The 15,227-nt window shown below is 41.7% G+C and overlaps 1 protein-coding gene across 1 annotated transcript; it reads right to left on the reverse strand.

Moving 5' to 3' along the window:
- Nucleotides 1–8,136: 8,136 nt before the first annotated feature.
- On the reverse strand, nt 8,137–13,990 carry LOC146516803 (uncharacterized). The gene is made up of 6 exons (XM_085162687.1): nt 13,831–13,990; nt 10,648–10,793; nt 10,504–10,559; nt 10,241–10,354; nt 9,062–9,160; nt 8,137–8,393 (listed from the first exon to the last, which is right to left on the reverse strand). Exons 1-6 carry the CDS (start codon nt 13,945–13,947, stop codon nt 8,224–8,226), a joined length of 702 nt encoding a protein of 233 aa, XP_085018813.1. The 5' UTR covers nt 13,948–13,990; the 3' UTR covers nt 8,137–8,223.
- Nucleotides 13,991–15,227: the final 1,237 nt, after the last annotated feature.

Below are 15,227 nucleotides of genomic sequence, written 5' to 3' on the forward strand. Positions count from 1 at the left end.
TGTGCAGTTTGACCTTAATTTCTGTTGATTTAAGTTCAGTTATGTTTATTTGAACTGAGTTAATTATAGAGTTGAGTTTCTTATTTGTTTCTTTGTAAATATTGTTTCGGTCACAAAATGGTGAATAAATCACTTGCTACACTGGACAGCATCAGTCTCCTGCACTTCTTTGACCGCATAAGTCGAGTCTTACCACATTTGGTGGCAGCAGCAGTGGGATTCCAGGCCAATTAAGGAGTGGAGAAGATGTCTACCCGAGCAAAGAGGGGACTTGTTCCAGAATGTGAAGCAGATGATTTACAAGATGGCAGTGACCAACAAGGGGCAATAAGTGGCCATATTGCTGGACAAGAGAATGTGGCTGAATTGTCCAAACTTTTGCAAAATCTGATGCAACAGCAGGCTGAACGCGACTCTAAACTGGAGCAAGAGCACAAGCGCCAGGAGGATAGATGGAGGCAAATCCGGCATCAGTTTGCCCAGCTTCAACAGCAGGTGCAGCATGGCAATCTAGAGCATCAGTTACTTGAAGTACAAGCATCAACATCGGCTTCTTCGAGGGCACCTACTCCAGAACCACCTGTCAGCACACAAGAATCAAATAGGCTTGACTTGGAACCGGTACATCAACGCAGTGAGGCACAGCTTTCAACATTGGTGAGACATTCAGGCTGGAAGGGGCCAAAAATGCAACCTTACAATGAAGGTGAGGACATTGAACATTATTTAATCACCTTTGAAAGAATTGCTCATGCTTGCCAGTGGCCGCGAGATGAGTGGGCTCTTCACCTAGCACCACTGCTAGCTGGTAAAGCACGTTCCGCCTATGTAGCCATGGATATTGATGACACTATGGATTATGCAAAAGTAAAGTATGCTGTCTTGCAGAAGTATGAAATAAGTGTTGACACCTATCGAATGAGGTTTCGTTCTAGTACCTTTGGAGCAGAGGAAACACCAAGGGAGCTGCAGGTCCGCCTAAAGGAGTTGTACATCAAGTGGATGAATCCTGAAACAAAGACAAAGGATCAAATCGGAGACGCCATCATCATGGAACAGTTTCTCAAGGTTCTGAATCCTGATCTTCGGACGTGGGTTAAGGAACGTAACCCAAAGGCTTCCAAGGAAGCAGCAGAACTGGTTGAAGCTTTCTTAGCAGCTCGTCGACCATCAAAAGTTTTCACACCAGTTAAGTCAAATTCCAACATGCCATTGAACATGTTAGGTGGTGGCCCTGACTTGAAAGTTAAGCACACAAGACAGAACTGGTATAACTCAGATCCTGCCAGATCTGAGACAAAAAATAGAACCAATAAAGCATGTCATTTGTGTGGTCAAATAGGTCATCTTAAAGCTCAGTGTACAAAGATGTCTGTTAGTAAAAATTACATGTGTTCTGCTAGACAAACTAAAGTCAGTGAGAATCACAAAAATGAAATTGAATGTCAGCAACGTGAGCCATCAATTGGGGTATTTGTTGAAGACAAACCCTGTGTAGCTCTGTTAGATTCAGGAAGTAATCGCTCTCTGGTTAGACAAGACAGTCTTCCTAGGGATGTGATCTTTTCAGGAGCAACAGTGGATGTGTGCTGTATTCATGGTGATAAGGTATCATACCCAGTTGCTGAAGTTGCAATTGAAGTAGAAGGCCAGTGTTACACTCTTTCAGTGGGAGTGCTGCAAACTTTGCCTTATCAAGTGGTGTTGGGCCGTGATCTCCCAATACTCACAGAGCTAATAGCCAAGTATTCCTGTCAGACTGAAACCATTGAAAGTTTGTTAGCAGTCACAAGGTCAAAAGCTAAGGAGCAACAGGTTAATGCTTCGGGTTGGGATGACTTGCCTTTCGCAAATGAGGATGCACCATTGGACGAGTCTAGCACTCGTTCTAAACCAAAAAAGAGCAAGAGACAGAGAAGACATGAAAAGGTGAAGGGAACAAGAGTAGCTGAACACATTTTAGATCCTTTAAAGACTGAGTCTCTCCCCAGCGCTAGTCAGGTTGCTAGGCTTCAGAAAGAGGATCTAACACTTAAACCATTGTTCTCTAAATGTGTTCCAGAGGCAACTACAGTTGAGGGAAGGCAGGAAGTGTTTGTGGTTAAGGGAGATTTGTTGCATCGCCGTAGCAAGATTGGTGACCAGTTGGTGATCCCCCAGAGTTTGAGATCTACCATTTTGAAAATGAGTCATTCCATTCCCTGGGCAGGACATTTGGGACAATCTAAAACATTTTCTAGAATGATTCCCAGATTTTACTGGCCCCAACAGTTCAGTGATACGGTACAATACTGTAAAGCTTGCCCACAGTGCCAGTTAACAGCTCCAGGCAGGAAAGCAGATAGAGCTCCACTTATCAGTATGCCCATCATTGATACACCCTTTTCACGCATTGCCATGGACATTGTTGGCCCACTAGAACAGAGTAAAGCAGGTCATAAGTACATACTTGTAGTTTGTGACTATGCCACAAAATATCCTGAAGCCTTCCCCCTGAAGAAAATAAAGGCTCGTCAGATTGTTAACTGCCTGATTCAGTTGTTTTCCAGAGTAGGTATCCCAAAAGAAATCATCACAGATCAGGGGACCAATTTCACTTCTAAGATGCTCAAAGAAGTATACAGTTTGTTAGGGATCCAGGGTGTCAAGACCAGTCCCTATCACCCACAGACCGATGGCCTTGTGGAGCGATTTAACAAGACCTTAAAATCAATGCTCAGGAAATTTGTGAATGAAACAGGGTCAGATTGGGACCAATGGCTCCCATTTTTGTTATTTGCCTACCGAGAGGTTCCACAAAGTTCTACTGGGTTTTCACCATTCCAGCTACTTTATGGGCATCCTGTCAGAGGTCCAATGGATGTTCTGAAAGAAGCTTGGGAGGGTTCGATGTCAGAGCAGAGGTTTAGTGAACTCTCATATGTCCTCAAAATGAGGGACAAGCTCGAACATTTCCAAGAGCTTGCTAATAACAATCTGGCCCATGTGCAACAGCAGCTGAAACAAAGATATGATAAAGTGTCAAGAAGAAGAGTCTTCCGTGAGGGACAGAAAGTTCTTCTACTGTTGCCAACTTCTGAGAGCAGTCTTCTTGCAAAGTGGCAGGGGCCATATGAAATCACAAAGAAGACAGGCCCAGTCACATATGAGCTTCATTTACCAGACCGTCGAAAGAATCATCAAGTGTTCCACGTCAATCTTTTGAAAGAGTGGACTGACCAGCCACGGGACTCAACATCCATGTGGGCATGTACAGTTGTGGATGAGGAAGAACCTCAGGAGCAGTACTTCCCTTCTTCAGCTGTCAAAATTGTGTTTCCAGACTTAGACCATTTGCCTTTGGAAAGACGTCAGGAGGTGCAATCACTTATGACTAAAGAACTCTTCAGTCTAAAGCCAGGTCGTACACACCTCAGTGAACACAAAATCACTTTGCATTCTCCAGACCAACGGCCAATTAGAGATACCACTTGCCGTATCCCAGCTAAGCTATTGCCTGAGTTGAAAAGTGAGCTGGAGGAGATGCTGGCTGCAGGAATCATTGAGCCATCACACAGTGAGTGGTGTAGCCCTGTTGTGCTTGTACCAAAGAAAGATGATCCTAAGCTTAGATTCTGTGTAAACTTTTCTAAGTTAAATTCTGTGTCTGCTTTTGATCCTTATCCAATGCCGAGGGTTGATGAACTAATTGATCGTTTGGGAAATGCTAAATTTCTGACTACCCTTGACCTCTGTAAAGGTTACTGGCAGGTTCCCTTGACAGACTCATCTAAGGACTTAACAACATTCAGAGTGCCAAGTGGACTGTTTAGATTCACAGTGATGCCCTTTGGTTTGCATGGAGCACCAGCTACATTCCAAAGGTTGGTGGATCGAGTGTTGAAGGGTGCAGAACAATATGCAGCTGCATACATTGATGACATTGTTGTTTATAGTGGTACATGGGAAGATCATCTGAAACATCTTGTTGATGTGTTTCGACGTATCACAAATGCTGGACTTGTCATAAATGCCAAGAAATGTCACATTGCCAAGCCCGAGGTGCAGTACCTGGGTTATGTAATAGGGGGTGGAGGCATTCGCCCTCAGGTTGGAAAAGTGGATGCAGTTGCTGCAGCACTCTTGCCAAACACAAAGAAAAGGTTGAGATCATTTTTGGGATTAGTGGGTTGGTACCGTCGACTAATTCCAAATTTTTCATCAAGAGCAGCTTTATTGACTGACATGACAAGAAAATCTAGTCCTACAAAGGTCAGGTGGACGAAAGATGCTGAGAATGCATTTAATGATTTGAAAGACTGTTTGTGTCAGAAACCTGTTTTGCAGTGTCCAGATTTTAACCTTCCCTTCACAGTACAAACAGATGCCTCTGAGGTGGGTCTGGGAGCTGTTTTACTGCAAGGAGAGGAAGGGCAGCAGTTGCCTGTTCAGTACATCAGTCGAAAACTTTTTCCAAGGGAAGTGAGGTATTCGACCATTGAAAAGGAGGCATTGGCAATTAAATGGGCTCTAGACACCTTACGATATTATCTCGTTGGGAAAGAGTTTGTTCTTGAGACTGATCATCGTGCTTTGCAATGGATTCATAATATGAAAGACACTAATGCCAGGATAACAAGATGGTATTTATCTCTCCAGCCTTTTCGTTTCCAGGTCCAGTATAGACCCGGACATAAGAATGTCATTGCTGATTTCCTGTCCCGTGACTCAGAGGAGTAACGGTCTTAAGGGGGGGGGAGTGTGACAAAGTGGGTGAGAAGACCATTTGTCCATATTCTTAGTTAACATTCTTGTTTTGATTTAACCATATTTCACATGTAATCTGCAATAGGCAAACATCTAGTGATGTGACGTTCTGTATCGAGGCTTCGAAGCTTGTGTCGAGTAATGGAGGGGGCGTTTCCGCGATGCGCGTATCGAGGCTTGCTTCATTTATGGGAGGAGCTGAAAATGATGACGTCCGAAGCCTCGCTGCCCGGCTGTACCACGTGACTGGTTCATGAAGTGGTTCGAACTTTGCCGCGAGCTATGACAGCGATACAAACCCCTCAGACTTCCTTCAAAAATGTAGGTGTTTGATGGAGAGTTGCAGTTAGTGAGAGTTTGGAGACAGTTTGGAGGTTTAGGAGAGTGAGGAGAGAATATCAGGAGAGAATGGAGCCAGCTAAGAAGAGGAGGATGTCCTCCCCTGTGTGGGAACATTTTGATTTTATTCCTCCCAACAAGGTATGTAAATTTCTACAGAAGATGTATTTTCATAATAGTGATGGTGCAATATAATTTATGTTAAGCTGTCTTTACTTTTGTACAAGGTGAAGTGTTTGCTATGTGCCAGGGAGCTGGGATATAACAACAACACCTCATCCATGCTTAGGCACTACACAGCTTTGCATGAGAATAGGGGAACACCGATTGTGGAGCAAGACCAGGTGAACCATCAAATGCCATGATAATATAGCATGCAGTAATGTAACTAAATGATATAACAATATTATACAGCTGTAATAAGTTACGTGTGTGATCTTTATATTTGTGCTTTGTTTTTATTGTCTTTCCTCAGGAGAACAATCTCAAATAGATGAAGACCTGGTTAGCATGGTGATCGAGGACTCCCAGCCATTTAGCATTGTGAAGGACAAAGGATTTAAAAGATTTGTTAAATCATTCAATCCTAGCTATGTTCTCCCCACTAAAAGGTCATAAAAGCAGTGAAAATTTAGTTTTTACAAAATAAAATGTGAACAGGCAGGACTGAGGCCTCAGTGTGTAGCTGTCCATACCTCAACGTTACAAAAGCACAACCACTGTCCACACCCCAACCTCACCTCACAGTAAATGATCATTTCCATTTTAAGCATTTCCAAATGATCATTTTCCATACTACAATATATACACAAAGTATATATACAAAGTATACTGCCATCAGTACAATATAGATGTTTTACACACTCCTTTTGTTGTTGACATTTACAGGCTGTGTGCAAAAGGCCACACCCTTCAAATTCATGCCATCTAATATTTTTACGTCCAGTAGGTGTCCTACTAGAGCAAATGAAGCTTCAAGAAGCTTTGCGCTGGGGTGAACCAATTGGATGAAAAGCTTCAGTGCTTCATGAAGCTTCATCTGCCCATCACTACAAACATCTACTATCCCGGGTTTGTTTATGTTTTGCACTTTTACAGATTATATAATATAACATCTTGGTTTAAATCAATCCCTACAAGTTTGTTAAGTTAACATGTTATTTATTTCAACTGTTAATTTGCATTGTTTAGAACTTACCTTACCTACCTGTCTTCCAGAAACAAAAGGAGGAAATGTAGTTTTACTTCCTGCTTTATAGCTTCTGGGTTCATCTGAGGTCACAGGAAGAGACCAAGTGCAGAATGGGAAGAACTCTTATAATTTAATAAAGTTGACTTTAGAGGGTTTATGAAGAAGTAGATTTATTGTTATAATATGTATTGATTACACCAGAGTTCATGTTGCCAGTAAAGAGGAGTAGTAGAGACTTGAATATAATCATGTTCATCGTATCTACCTACTGATTGGAATAGTCCAGAGGAGAAATTGTTTGATTAAGTAGACTATTTAAGCAGAAGAACTGAGGTGTTTCAAAAAAGGTTTCGGGTCAGTGTAGCTGTGTGCAGTTTGACCTTAATTTCTGTTGATTTAAGTTCAGTTATGTTTATTTGAACTGAGTTAATTATAGAGTTGAGTTTCTTATTTGTTTCTTTGTAAATATTGTTTCGGTCACAAAATGGTGAATAAATCACTTGCTACACTGGACAGCATCAGTCTCCTGCACTTCTTTGACCGCATAAGTCGAGTCTTACCACAAGGTCCATAAAAATTCAACAAATATGCTGCGAACTTACAGTACACCTGTTCTACCTTGTTCCTTGAAGCAATCGCACATCTACACCACCAATTACATTAAAATAATATAAGCATATACATGAAAATAACTTTAATTTTTATTTAGTTTTGCATTCTGTCTGGTATTGATATGCTCAATGCAATTTTTACCAAGAAGTTTCACATTTTAAGTTTTCATTATAAGTAGTAATAATTTGGCATTTAGCTAAGGTCAGTGTTTTTACTCGTTATATGAGGCAATACCTGGATCCTACAGAGATTGCACAGATAATCCAGCTGCTCCAAGATGGCACATCGATATGTGCCACTGCAAGAAGGTTTGCATGGAGCCAATTACATGGAAAATCTTGGAATAATCATCTGGTAACACTCTGGGGCCACATTTCAACCACAATGAACATTGAAGAAGGACTCCTCCGCAGCTGCCTTGCTTCCTGCATCCACTAAATGGATGCAGGAAGCAAGGAAACAGGTGTGGGAGGAGAAGGGCATAAAGCAGAGCGACGGAGCTAACTGGGAGACTATTCCGAACAACCTGTAACCTATTTTTCACCGTTCCCGCCAACTGCTCAGACTAACTAACAAAACTGACGGGTTAAACGTTTTTTACAAAGGAGATTATCAGGTGATTCTGATGCTGAGCGAGAACATTCACATTTCAATTTATTATTATTACTGGTATTGTTATTGGTTTTGCATTTGGCTAAGGTCAGTGTTTCCACTGGTTATATGAGGCAATACCTGGACCCTTCAGAGGTTGCACAGCTAGTCCAGCTCCTCTAGGATGGCACATCAATACGAGCCATCGCAAGAAGGTATGCTCTGTCTCCTAGCACAGACTCAGGAGGATGGAGCAGACACTAGGGGACACACAGTTACTCTAGGTGAGCTGGACAGGGCCATAGAAGGTCCTTAACCGATCAGTAGGATCGATATCTCCTCCCTTATGCAAGGAGGAAGAAAATGAGAGCTGCCAGCAGGCCACTGGTGTGAATGTGTCTGACCAATCAATCAGAAACAGACTTCATGAGGGTGGCCTGAGGGCCCAATCTCCTCTAGCAGGCCGTGCTCGCTGCCTGGCACTATGGAGCCTGATCGGCATTTACTCATGCACTATAATGTCCTTAAAATAGAGAAAGTAGAAATGTTTTGGGGCCATTTATTCAGAAAGCAAATGAATATTTTCATTTTTATGTCAGTTCAGTGAAGCTAAATCTAAATTGCTTTGAAGAGAGATGACAGATGACGGCCACTCATATTTTTTTTAGCATGTTTAATTTTAGTGGTAATGCCCTTGACAGACATGGCTTCTTCATCAACACTTAGTGACATTTATGACCACGTCAGTCTTCCTTTAATAGATCCACACTAGTTTGGACCATGTCCAAAATGGTCTTCCTTCCACTGTCAGTGAAAAGTTTCTCCGATAGGTTGAGATCATCAGGCATTATGTTGCTCAAGGACAGATCAATAGTCTTTGTTCCTGGGGCGAGTGCTGGATCTGGGCAAAACCCTGCAAGAAGACATTTGTAAATAAAGTTCATTCATGTGAGAATCTTAATCTATGAACTTATCTAACATGGCGGTTACAAAAATATAAAGAGTACAGTGGCTTGCAAAAGTATTTGGCCCCCTTGAACTTTCCCACATTTTGTCACATTACAGCCACAAACATGAATCAGTTTTACTGGAATTCCACATGAAAGACAAAGTGTTGTACATGTGAGGAGTGGAACGAAAATCATACATGATTCCAAACATTTTTTACAAATAAATAACTGAAAAGTGGATTTCAGTCTCTAGATGTGCAAAGCTGGTAGAGACATACCCTAAAAGACTGGCAGCTGTAATTGGAGCAAAAGGTGGTTCCACAAAGTATTGACTCAGGGGGCTGAATAATTACGCACACCCCACTTTGCAGTTATTTATTTGTAAAAAATGTTTGGAATCATGTATGATTTTCGTTCCACTTCTCACGTGTACACAACTTTGTGTTGGTCTTTCACGTGGAATTCCAATAAAATTGATTCATGTTTGTGGCTGTAATGTGACAAAATGTGGAAAAGTTCAAGGGGGCCAAATACTTTTGCAAGCCACTGTATAAAGATAATATTAGACTGAAGAAGTAATATTCAGTTCAACTGCAGTTTCTAAGCTTTCATATTATGTAAAGGTTCATACCCTTTTCTGAATCCAAGATAGCAGGGGATTCTAGGTTCAGACACTCTGCCTGCTTTGTAAACTCTTCCAGCTCAGCAGCAGACACTTTAACTCTCCTACCTGAGAGACAGAAACAGTGTTAGCACGGGGCCTACACAGTGACACCAAGTAAATAAAAAAATTAAAACACAAAGAAACAACTGCTGTTGCTATTTCAGGACCACTTGCTGTAATTGAAGCAACCATGATATTGAAGGAGAATTTGTGGGGGCGACCGTGGCTCAGGGGGTTGGGAAGCGTATCTGTAACCGGAAGGTTGCCGGTTCGATCCCCAGGCTCTCTGTCCTGGTCGTTGTGTCCTTAGGCAAGACTTTACCCTACCACCTACTGGTGTTGGCCAGAGGGGCTGATGGCGTGATATGGCAGCCTCGCTTCTGTCAGTCTGCCCCAGGGCAGCTGTGGCTACAATTTTACAACCGTAGCTTGTGTGTGAATGCGAGAGTGAATGAATAATGGCATTGTAAAGCGCTTTGGGTGCCTTGAAAAGTGCTATATAAATCCAATCCATCATGAGCACATGAGCAAGGCCACGTCTGAATGGCTTTTAAAATCCGTTCATGCTTGAAAATCCAATCCAGTGCGGCTGAATTGAAGGGATTCTACATAATAGAGTGGGAAGAAAAGACTCACTGCCAATCACTGCAAATGCTTGATTTCAGTTCTTGCTAACCAGTTGTTAGATTTAGAGACAATTACAGTTTCACACAGTAAATGAAATATTTCTTTAAGAACTGTGTTTTGTATTTGTTTGGGTTATCTTTGTCAAATATACAAATTTATTTGACGATCTGAAACATGTAAGTGTGACTAGTACACAAAATAGAGAGAAATCAGGAAGAGGGCAAATACATTCACATCACTGCACTTTATTCTTGATGCTTTATTCTTTTTAAATTTGTTTTCTGAAAAAATGCCTTTAATGGGCAACTATTATTTGTAACTGGTATTTCAAAGGGCAGTGTTTGGATTTGATTCATTAATGCAGGGGAAACCACTGTTCAATGATTAATCACTGTTTTAACTTGGAAATTAGTCACCAGCATTTCTTTCAGCTATGATAAATTAAATGCATGAAGCTGGACCATGAAAAATACTTAAGTACTTTGACATTACATTATTTAGGTGTGTCATTGTTCTTACTCAGGAGATGGAGAGCTTTGACTGCGGTTCTTCCAATGGTGTTATTTGAGTAGATAACAAGGCAGTCAGGGCAGCCAGTATTCAGCAGGACAGCAGAATATTGGTAATTGTGCACTGTGGACAGATGACAGATGATGGCCATACTTCATATTCTTTTAGCATTGGTAAGGGTGCAGTGTGCAAATACACACCAATCGATATATACTAAAAGTGTTGTGGCAATGCTAGGCACAAAGTCTATTAGTTCCCTCACTAATACTCACCCAAACTGTTGTTAACCAAAGTCATGTTGGTTTTCAGTGTGAAGCACATGCCCATCCTTTTAAAAGATAAAATTAAAGAGATTTCTAAATTCACATTACTCGAAAACAGTATCAGTTCAGGCAAGGCTTTATCATTTTTATTACATTTTATGAATGTAGAGATTATTGAACGTATTAGCCTCATTGGCAGCAGTGATGTTCATCCAGGCGGTCTCCACAAGCTTCTTCGTCAGCATTTTGGATCCAGGTATGCCTGTGCTCTCTGCTATTTGTGTCCATTTTCCCACCAGCTGAAACAGATGGTGTATAATATACAGGGGTAAAATAAGTATTGAAAACATCACCAAATTTCTCAGTACATACATTTCTAAAGGTGCTATTGACGTAAAATTCTATCCAGATGTTGGTAACAATCCAGCCAGTCCACACATGCAAAGAAAACAACCATAGATGGGGCGATCGTGGCTCAAGAGTTGGGAGTTCGCCTTATAATCGGAAGGTTGCTGGTTTGAGCCCCGGCTTGGACAGTCTCGGTCGTTGTGTCCTTGGACAAGACACTTCACCTGTTGCCTACTGGTGGTGGTCAGAGGGCCTGGTGGCACCAGTGTCCGGCAGCCTCGCCTCTGTCAGTGCACCCCAGGGTGGCTGTGGCTACAATGTAGCTTGCCATCACCAGTGTGTGAATGGGTGGATGACTGGATATGTAAAGTGCTTTGGGGTCCTTACGGACTAGTAAAGCGCTATATAAACACAGGCCATTTACCATAATGAGAAATGAAAGAAGGAAAAAGTATTGAACACGTTTACTGAAATTGTATTTAATACTTCATGTAAAAGCTTTTGTTGGTAATGACAACTTCAAGACGCCTCCTAGCCGCAGGCATCGATCAGGTGTGATTTTGGTTCATTCTTCTACACAAACAGTCTTCAAATTCTGTGTTTGGATCATCGTCTTGCTGAAAGGTCCGTCAGCGTTTCATCTTCAACATCCTGGTAGATGGCAGCAGAACATTTTTCCATTCATCTTCCTCCATTTATATGAAACATTCCAGTGCCACATGACGAAAAACAGCCCCATACAACTCCAAACTTCACTTTTGGTATAATGTTTTTGGGGTGAGGCCTTTTGACCTCCAGACATGGCGTGTATTAAGGCATCAATTCAGTTTTGGTCTCAACTAACCAGAGTATATTTTTCCCAGTATTTCACAGGCTTGTCTAAATGTTGTTCAGCAAACCTTAAACGTGCTTTAGCAGGTTTTTTTCTTCAGCAATGGAGTCTTGCATGGTGAGCGTGCATACAGGCCATGGCAGTTGAAAGGATTTCAAGTCTTTTTGTAGCTCTTTGCAAGTGCTCCTTGGCTCTTGGACAACTCTTCTGATAATTCTTTTCACTCCCCTGTCTGAAAACTGGCGGGGAGCAGCTGGTTCTGGACGCTTTATGGTGAAATTATGTTCTCTCCTGCCCCAACAGTGCTCACTGGAACCTTCAGTAATTTAGAAATTCTTCTGTAACCAATGCCATCAATTTGTTTTGCAACAATAAGATTATGAAGGTCATGATATGTTTCTTGTGTGACACCTTCTTCTTCTTCTTCTTCTTCTTGTAAGTATTATTGGCAGTTGGCAAACAACTGCATGGTGCATTTCTGCCACCACTGGTATGGAGTGTGGACAGGATTAAAATAAATAAATAAAATAAAATTTAAAAAATATTTTTTTTAAAACAACCTACTTCATATCCTTCCAAACAATCTTCCTTCTCTCAAAAACTGAAACAAAGTCTGATAACTTTTATTCCCCGACTCCTTTTGTAATAACTTAATAAGATCCAATTTCATGTTAATGTTACTGAGACTTCAAACCAGTTGTGTCCTCTCAACCTTGTACTTCCGACACTGCAAAATAACATGCTCCAAAGTTTCCTCCTCTCCACAACAATCACATTTCCCTTCCCTATCAAGAATAGTATAGAATTCAATCCTGTATGTCCAAATCTCAGTCTTGATACCACCACCTCCTCTCGCCTACTCCTTCCGGTGGCTCTCCTTACTCCCACCCACCTTTGAATTTTATATAACCACCTTCCCCACCTTTCTTCTTCCCACTGTTTCTGCCATCTACCCCTCATTTCTAGCTTAATAATACTCTTAACTTCCACCTGACCAAAACTCACTGCCAGATCAACTATCCTATGATTAGTGGCTTCTTTTGCTAACTTATCCTCTGCTTCATTCCCCCTTACCCTATAGTGAGCTGGGACCCATACAAACACTACTGACAGACCCATCATATGTATTCTGAAAAGAGTTTGCTGAATCTCTATTAAAATATCTGATCTACCTTCCGAATGACCTTTCTGTAGACTGACCAAGGCTGCTCTTGTCTCTGAACAAATAATTGCTTTCAACGGCCTCAACTCTTCCACCCATTGAACCACTAATAGAATTGCTATCATTTCTCCTGTAAACACAGACAATCCATCATTAATCCTCTTCCTAATTTCTACCATAAAGTCCGGAATTACTACTGCTACCCCCACATGACTTAGCTGGATTCTTTGAAGCATCTGTATATACTTGCACATACCCACAATACTGTTCAGTGTAACCCTGAACTGAATTTGAGTGTAGACCCCTGCCCTATCCTGACTCTTCTGGTGCAATAAAGCAAAATCTACAGTTGCTTCAGGAAGTATCCGTGGAGGGATTGCAGGCCACGGCACTCGCTGGCATATGTCTAACTGATCTAATTTAAGTTCTCTAGCTCTTCCCCCACCACCCATCCAAAGCTCTTTAACTTCCTCCTGCCTTTCTCCCAGCAAGGTTTAAGTACTTCTAGTGTAGGGTGATCCTTCCCCTGACCCTGTAAGTTTGCCCAATAAGTCAATCTAAGCTGTTCCCTCCTCAGCCCTAGTGTCATTTTCTCCATCTCCACCTGCAAGGTTACAGTAGGAGTTTGTGTGACACCTTGGTAATGAGACATCTTTTTATAGGCCATCAGTTAGAATAGAACCAACTGATATTAATTTGCACCAGGGTTCAGGATTGTTTTGTAATTGCTGATAGATTTCAGCTGGTGTCATGACGTTCCATGCCTTTTTGCAACTTCCTTTCTTCATGTGTTCAATAGTTTTCCTTGTGTCATCTTATTATTACACATAGCTTAATTTATGGACATTGCTGGTTTTACTTCTTTGTATGTGTGGACTGGATGGGTGGTTACCCACATGTGGTGTAAATTTCATGTAAATTTGGTGACATGTTCAAAACTTATTTTACTCAGCGTAAAGTGATAAGTGAACGGTGAGATAAGAGAGAGTCTGACCTGATTTCCGTGGATTTCACGAGGCTGGATTAGATTCTCACAGCTTGTCACAGGAGCTGAGTGTCCAAGAGACAGAAGACCGAGCACAGTTACAGCAACGTGAACAAACTCCATCATGGCTCATCTGCTGATAGTGTGGCTTCAGACTTTGAAGTGTGTTCTAGACATACGAGACTCAGCCCAGTTTAGGTGACGTACTGCTCAATTGTTTACTTATGTGTTGTAATTGTACTTAAAAGAACATAACAGAAATATTTACTCTGTGGCAGTACAGTCAGGGGGTTATTTAAATGTGTTGCGGCAATTTCACCCCTAGGAAATAAAAAGATTGAAAATGTAACAAATTAAATTAAAAGCTACCTGGGTTTGAAAACACATCCAAGAGAGATGGATTCAATGATAAAAAGAACACTTTATTGAAAGTAATACAATAAAAAGTTAAATGGAATGGAAAGTCTGTCTTTCAGCCTAATGGTGTCCTCAAATCAGTGCCAAGAAATGTCTTGATGAATGCTCAATCATCCAGGTAAGTAAATCCCAAAACGTTGATTCTGTTCATCTGGACATGTTTTTATGTTTTTATAAATAAAGGAACTGACCTCACAGCCCATTGCTCATTCAGTGGGCTAGTTTCATGCAAATGTATTTATAAGCAGGGGTGCACATAAGTGGTCCACAGGTGCGGATTCGCTGTCAAAATAAAAGACGCGCACCAGATAAGAAGTTGCAACGTGCGTTTGCGTACATAAGATGTTCTGGAGGAGGACAGTCATTTGTTCAGAACTCTTAAAGATGTCGAAGAAGCAAGCTCCGTAAGCAATTACTTTGGTGTTCCTCCACCAAAGTAATTGCAAAGTAATTGTGGTTCGGACTCCTTCTTTGGAGGTGGAGGAACACCAAGGAATAAGTCTGAATTAGTGGGCCTGCTGAAGCGCAGACCCAACATTATTTGGTCATTCGAGCCGGAGTCCAACAAATGGCTTTCCACCGAGGAGGGGGAGACGACACACCGAAGTTTGCTAGAAGCCAGGACGCCTGAGGAAAGCCCTGAATGAGCACGAGTGAGTACGGACCAGACGTGGTCTGTGGCGCTGATTGTTGTCTTGTAATGGGGAATAAACTGTGTAAGACTGCCTTGAAAGGCGATTAAATATATTGCAAAGTATTCAACGGGCAGCACGTAGTATGCAGATCATTGAAGGAAGAAAAGAAGTGAAATGTGCACAAAGCAGATGAAAAAGTGAGTGTGAATGTGCCTGACGTCACTGTGTGTGTGTGCGCTCCAGAGGAGTGTGAAAGTGTGTGAAGCGGTCTCCAGTTGGGAAGAGGGTGACTCTGCAGGTCACCAGCTACCCTAGTGGACGCAAAAGAAATAAAATTTGTGTTGTTGATGAAAA

The sequence above is a fragment of the Neolamprologus multifasciatus genome, chromosome 6 (genome assembly GCF_963576455.1).
Source record: "Neolamprologus multifasciatus chromosome 6, fNeoMul1.2, whole genome shotgun sequence".
In the NCBI taxonomy this organism is placed as follows: domain Eukaryota; kingdom Metazoa; phylum Chordata; class Actinopteri; order Cichliformes; family Cichlidae; genus Neolamprologus; species Neolamprologus multifasciatus.

What these genes read in the sequence shown, in the direction of transcription:
- LOC146516803 (XM_085162687.1), bottom strand. Translation starts at nt 13,947, where the DNA reads ATGATGGAGTTTGTTCACGTTGCTGTAACTGTGCTCGGTCTTCTGTCT. An exon ending in AATCTCTACATTCATAAAAT is followed by an intron (nt 10,560 to 10,647) that starts GTAATAAAAATG and finishes ATCTTTTAAAAG; the next exon opens with GATGGGCATGTGCTTCACAC. An exon ending in TTTGGTTAACAACAGTTTGG is followed by an intron (nt 10,355 to 10,503) that starts GTGAGTATTAGT and finishes ATCTGTCCACAG; the next exon opens with TGCACAATTACCAATATTCT.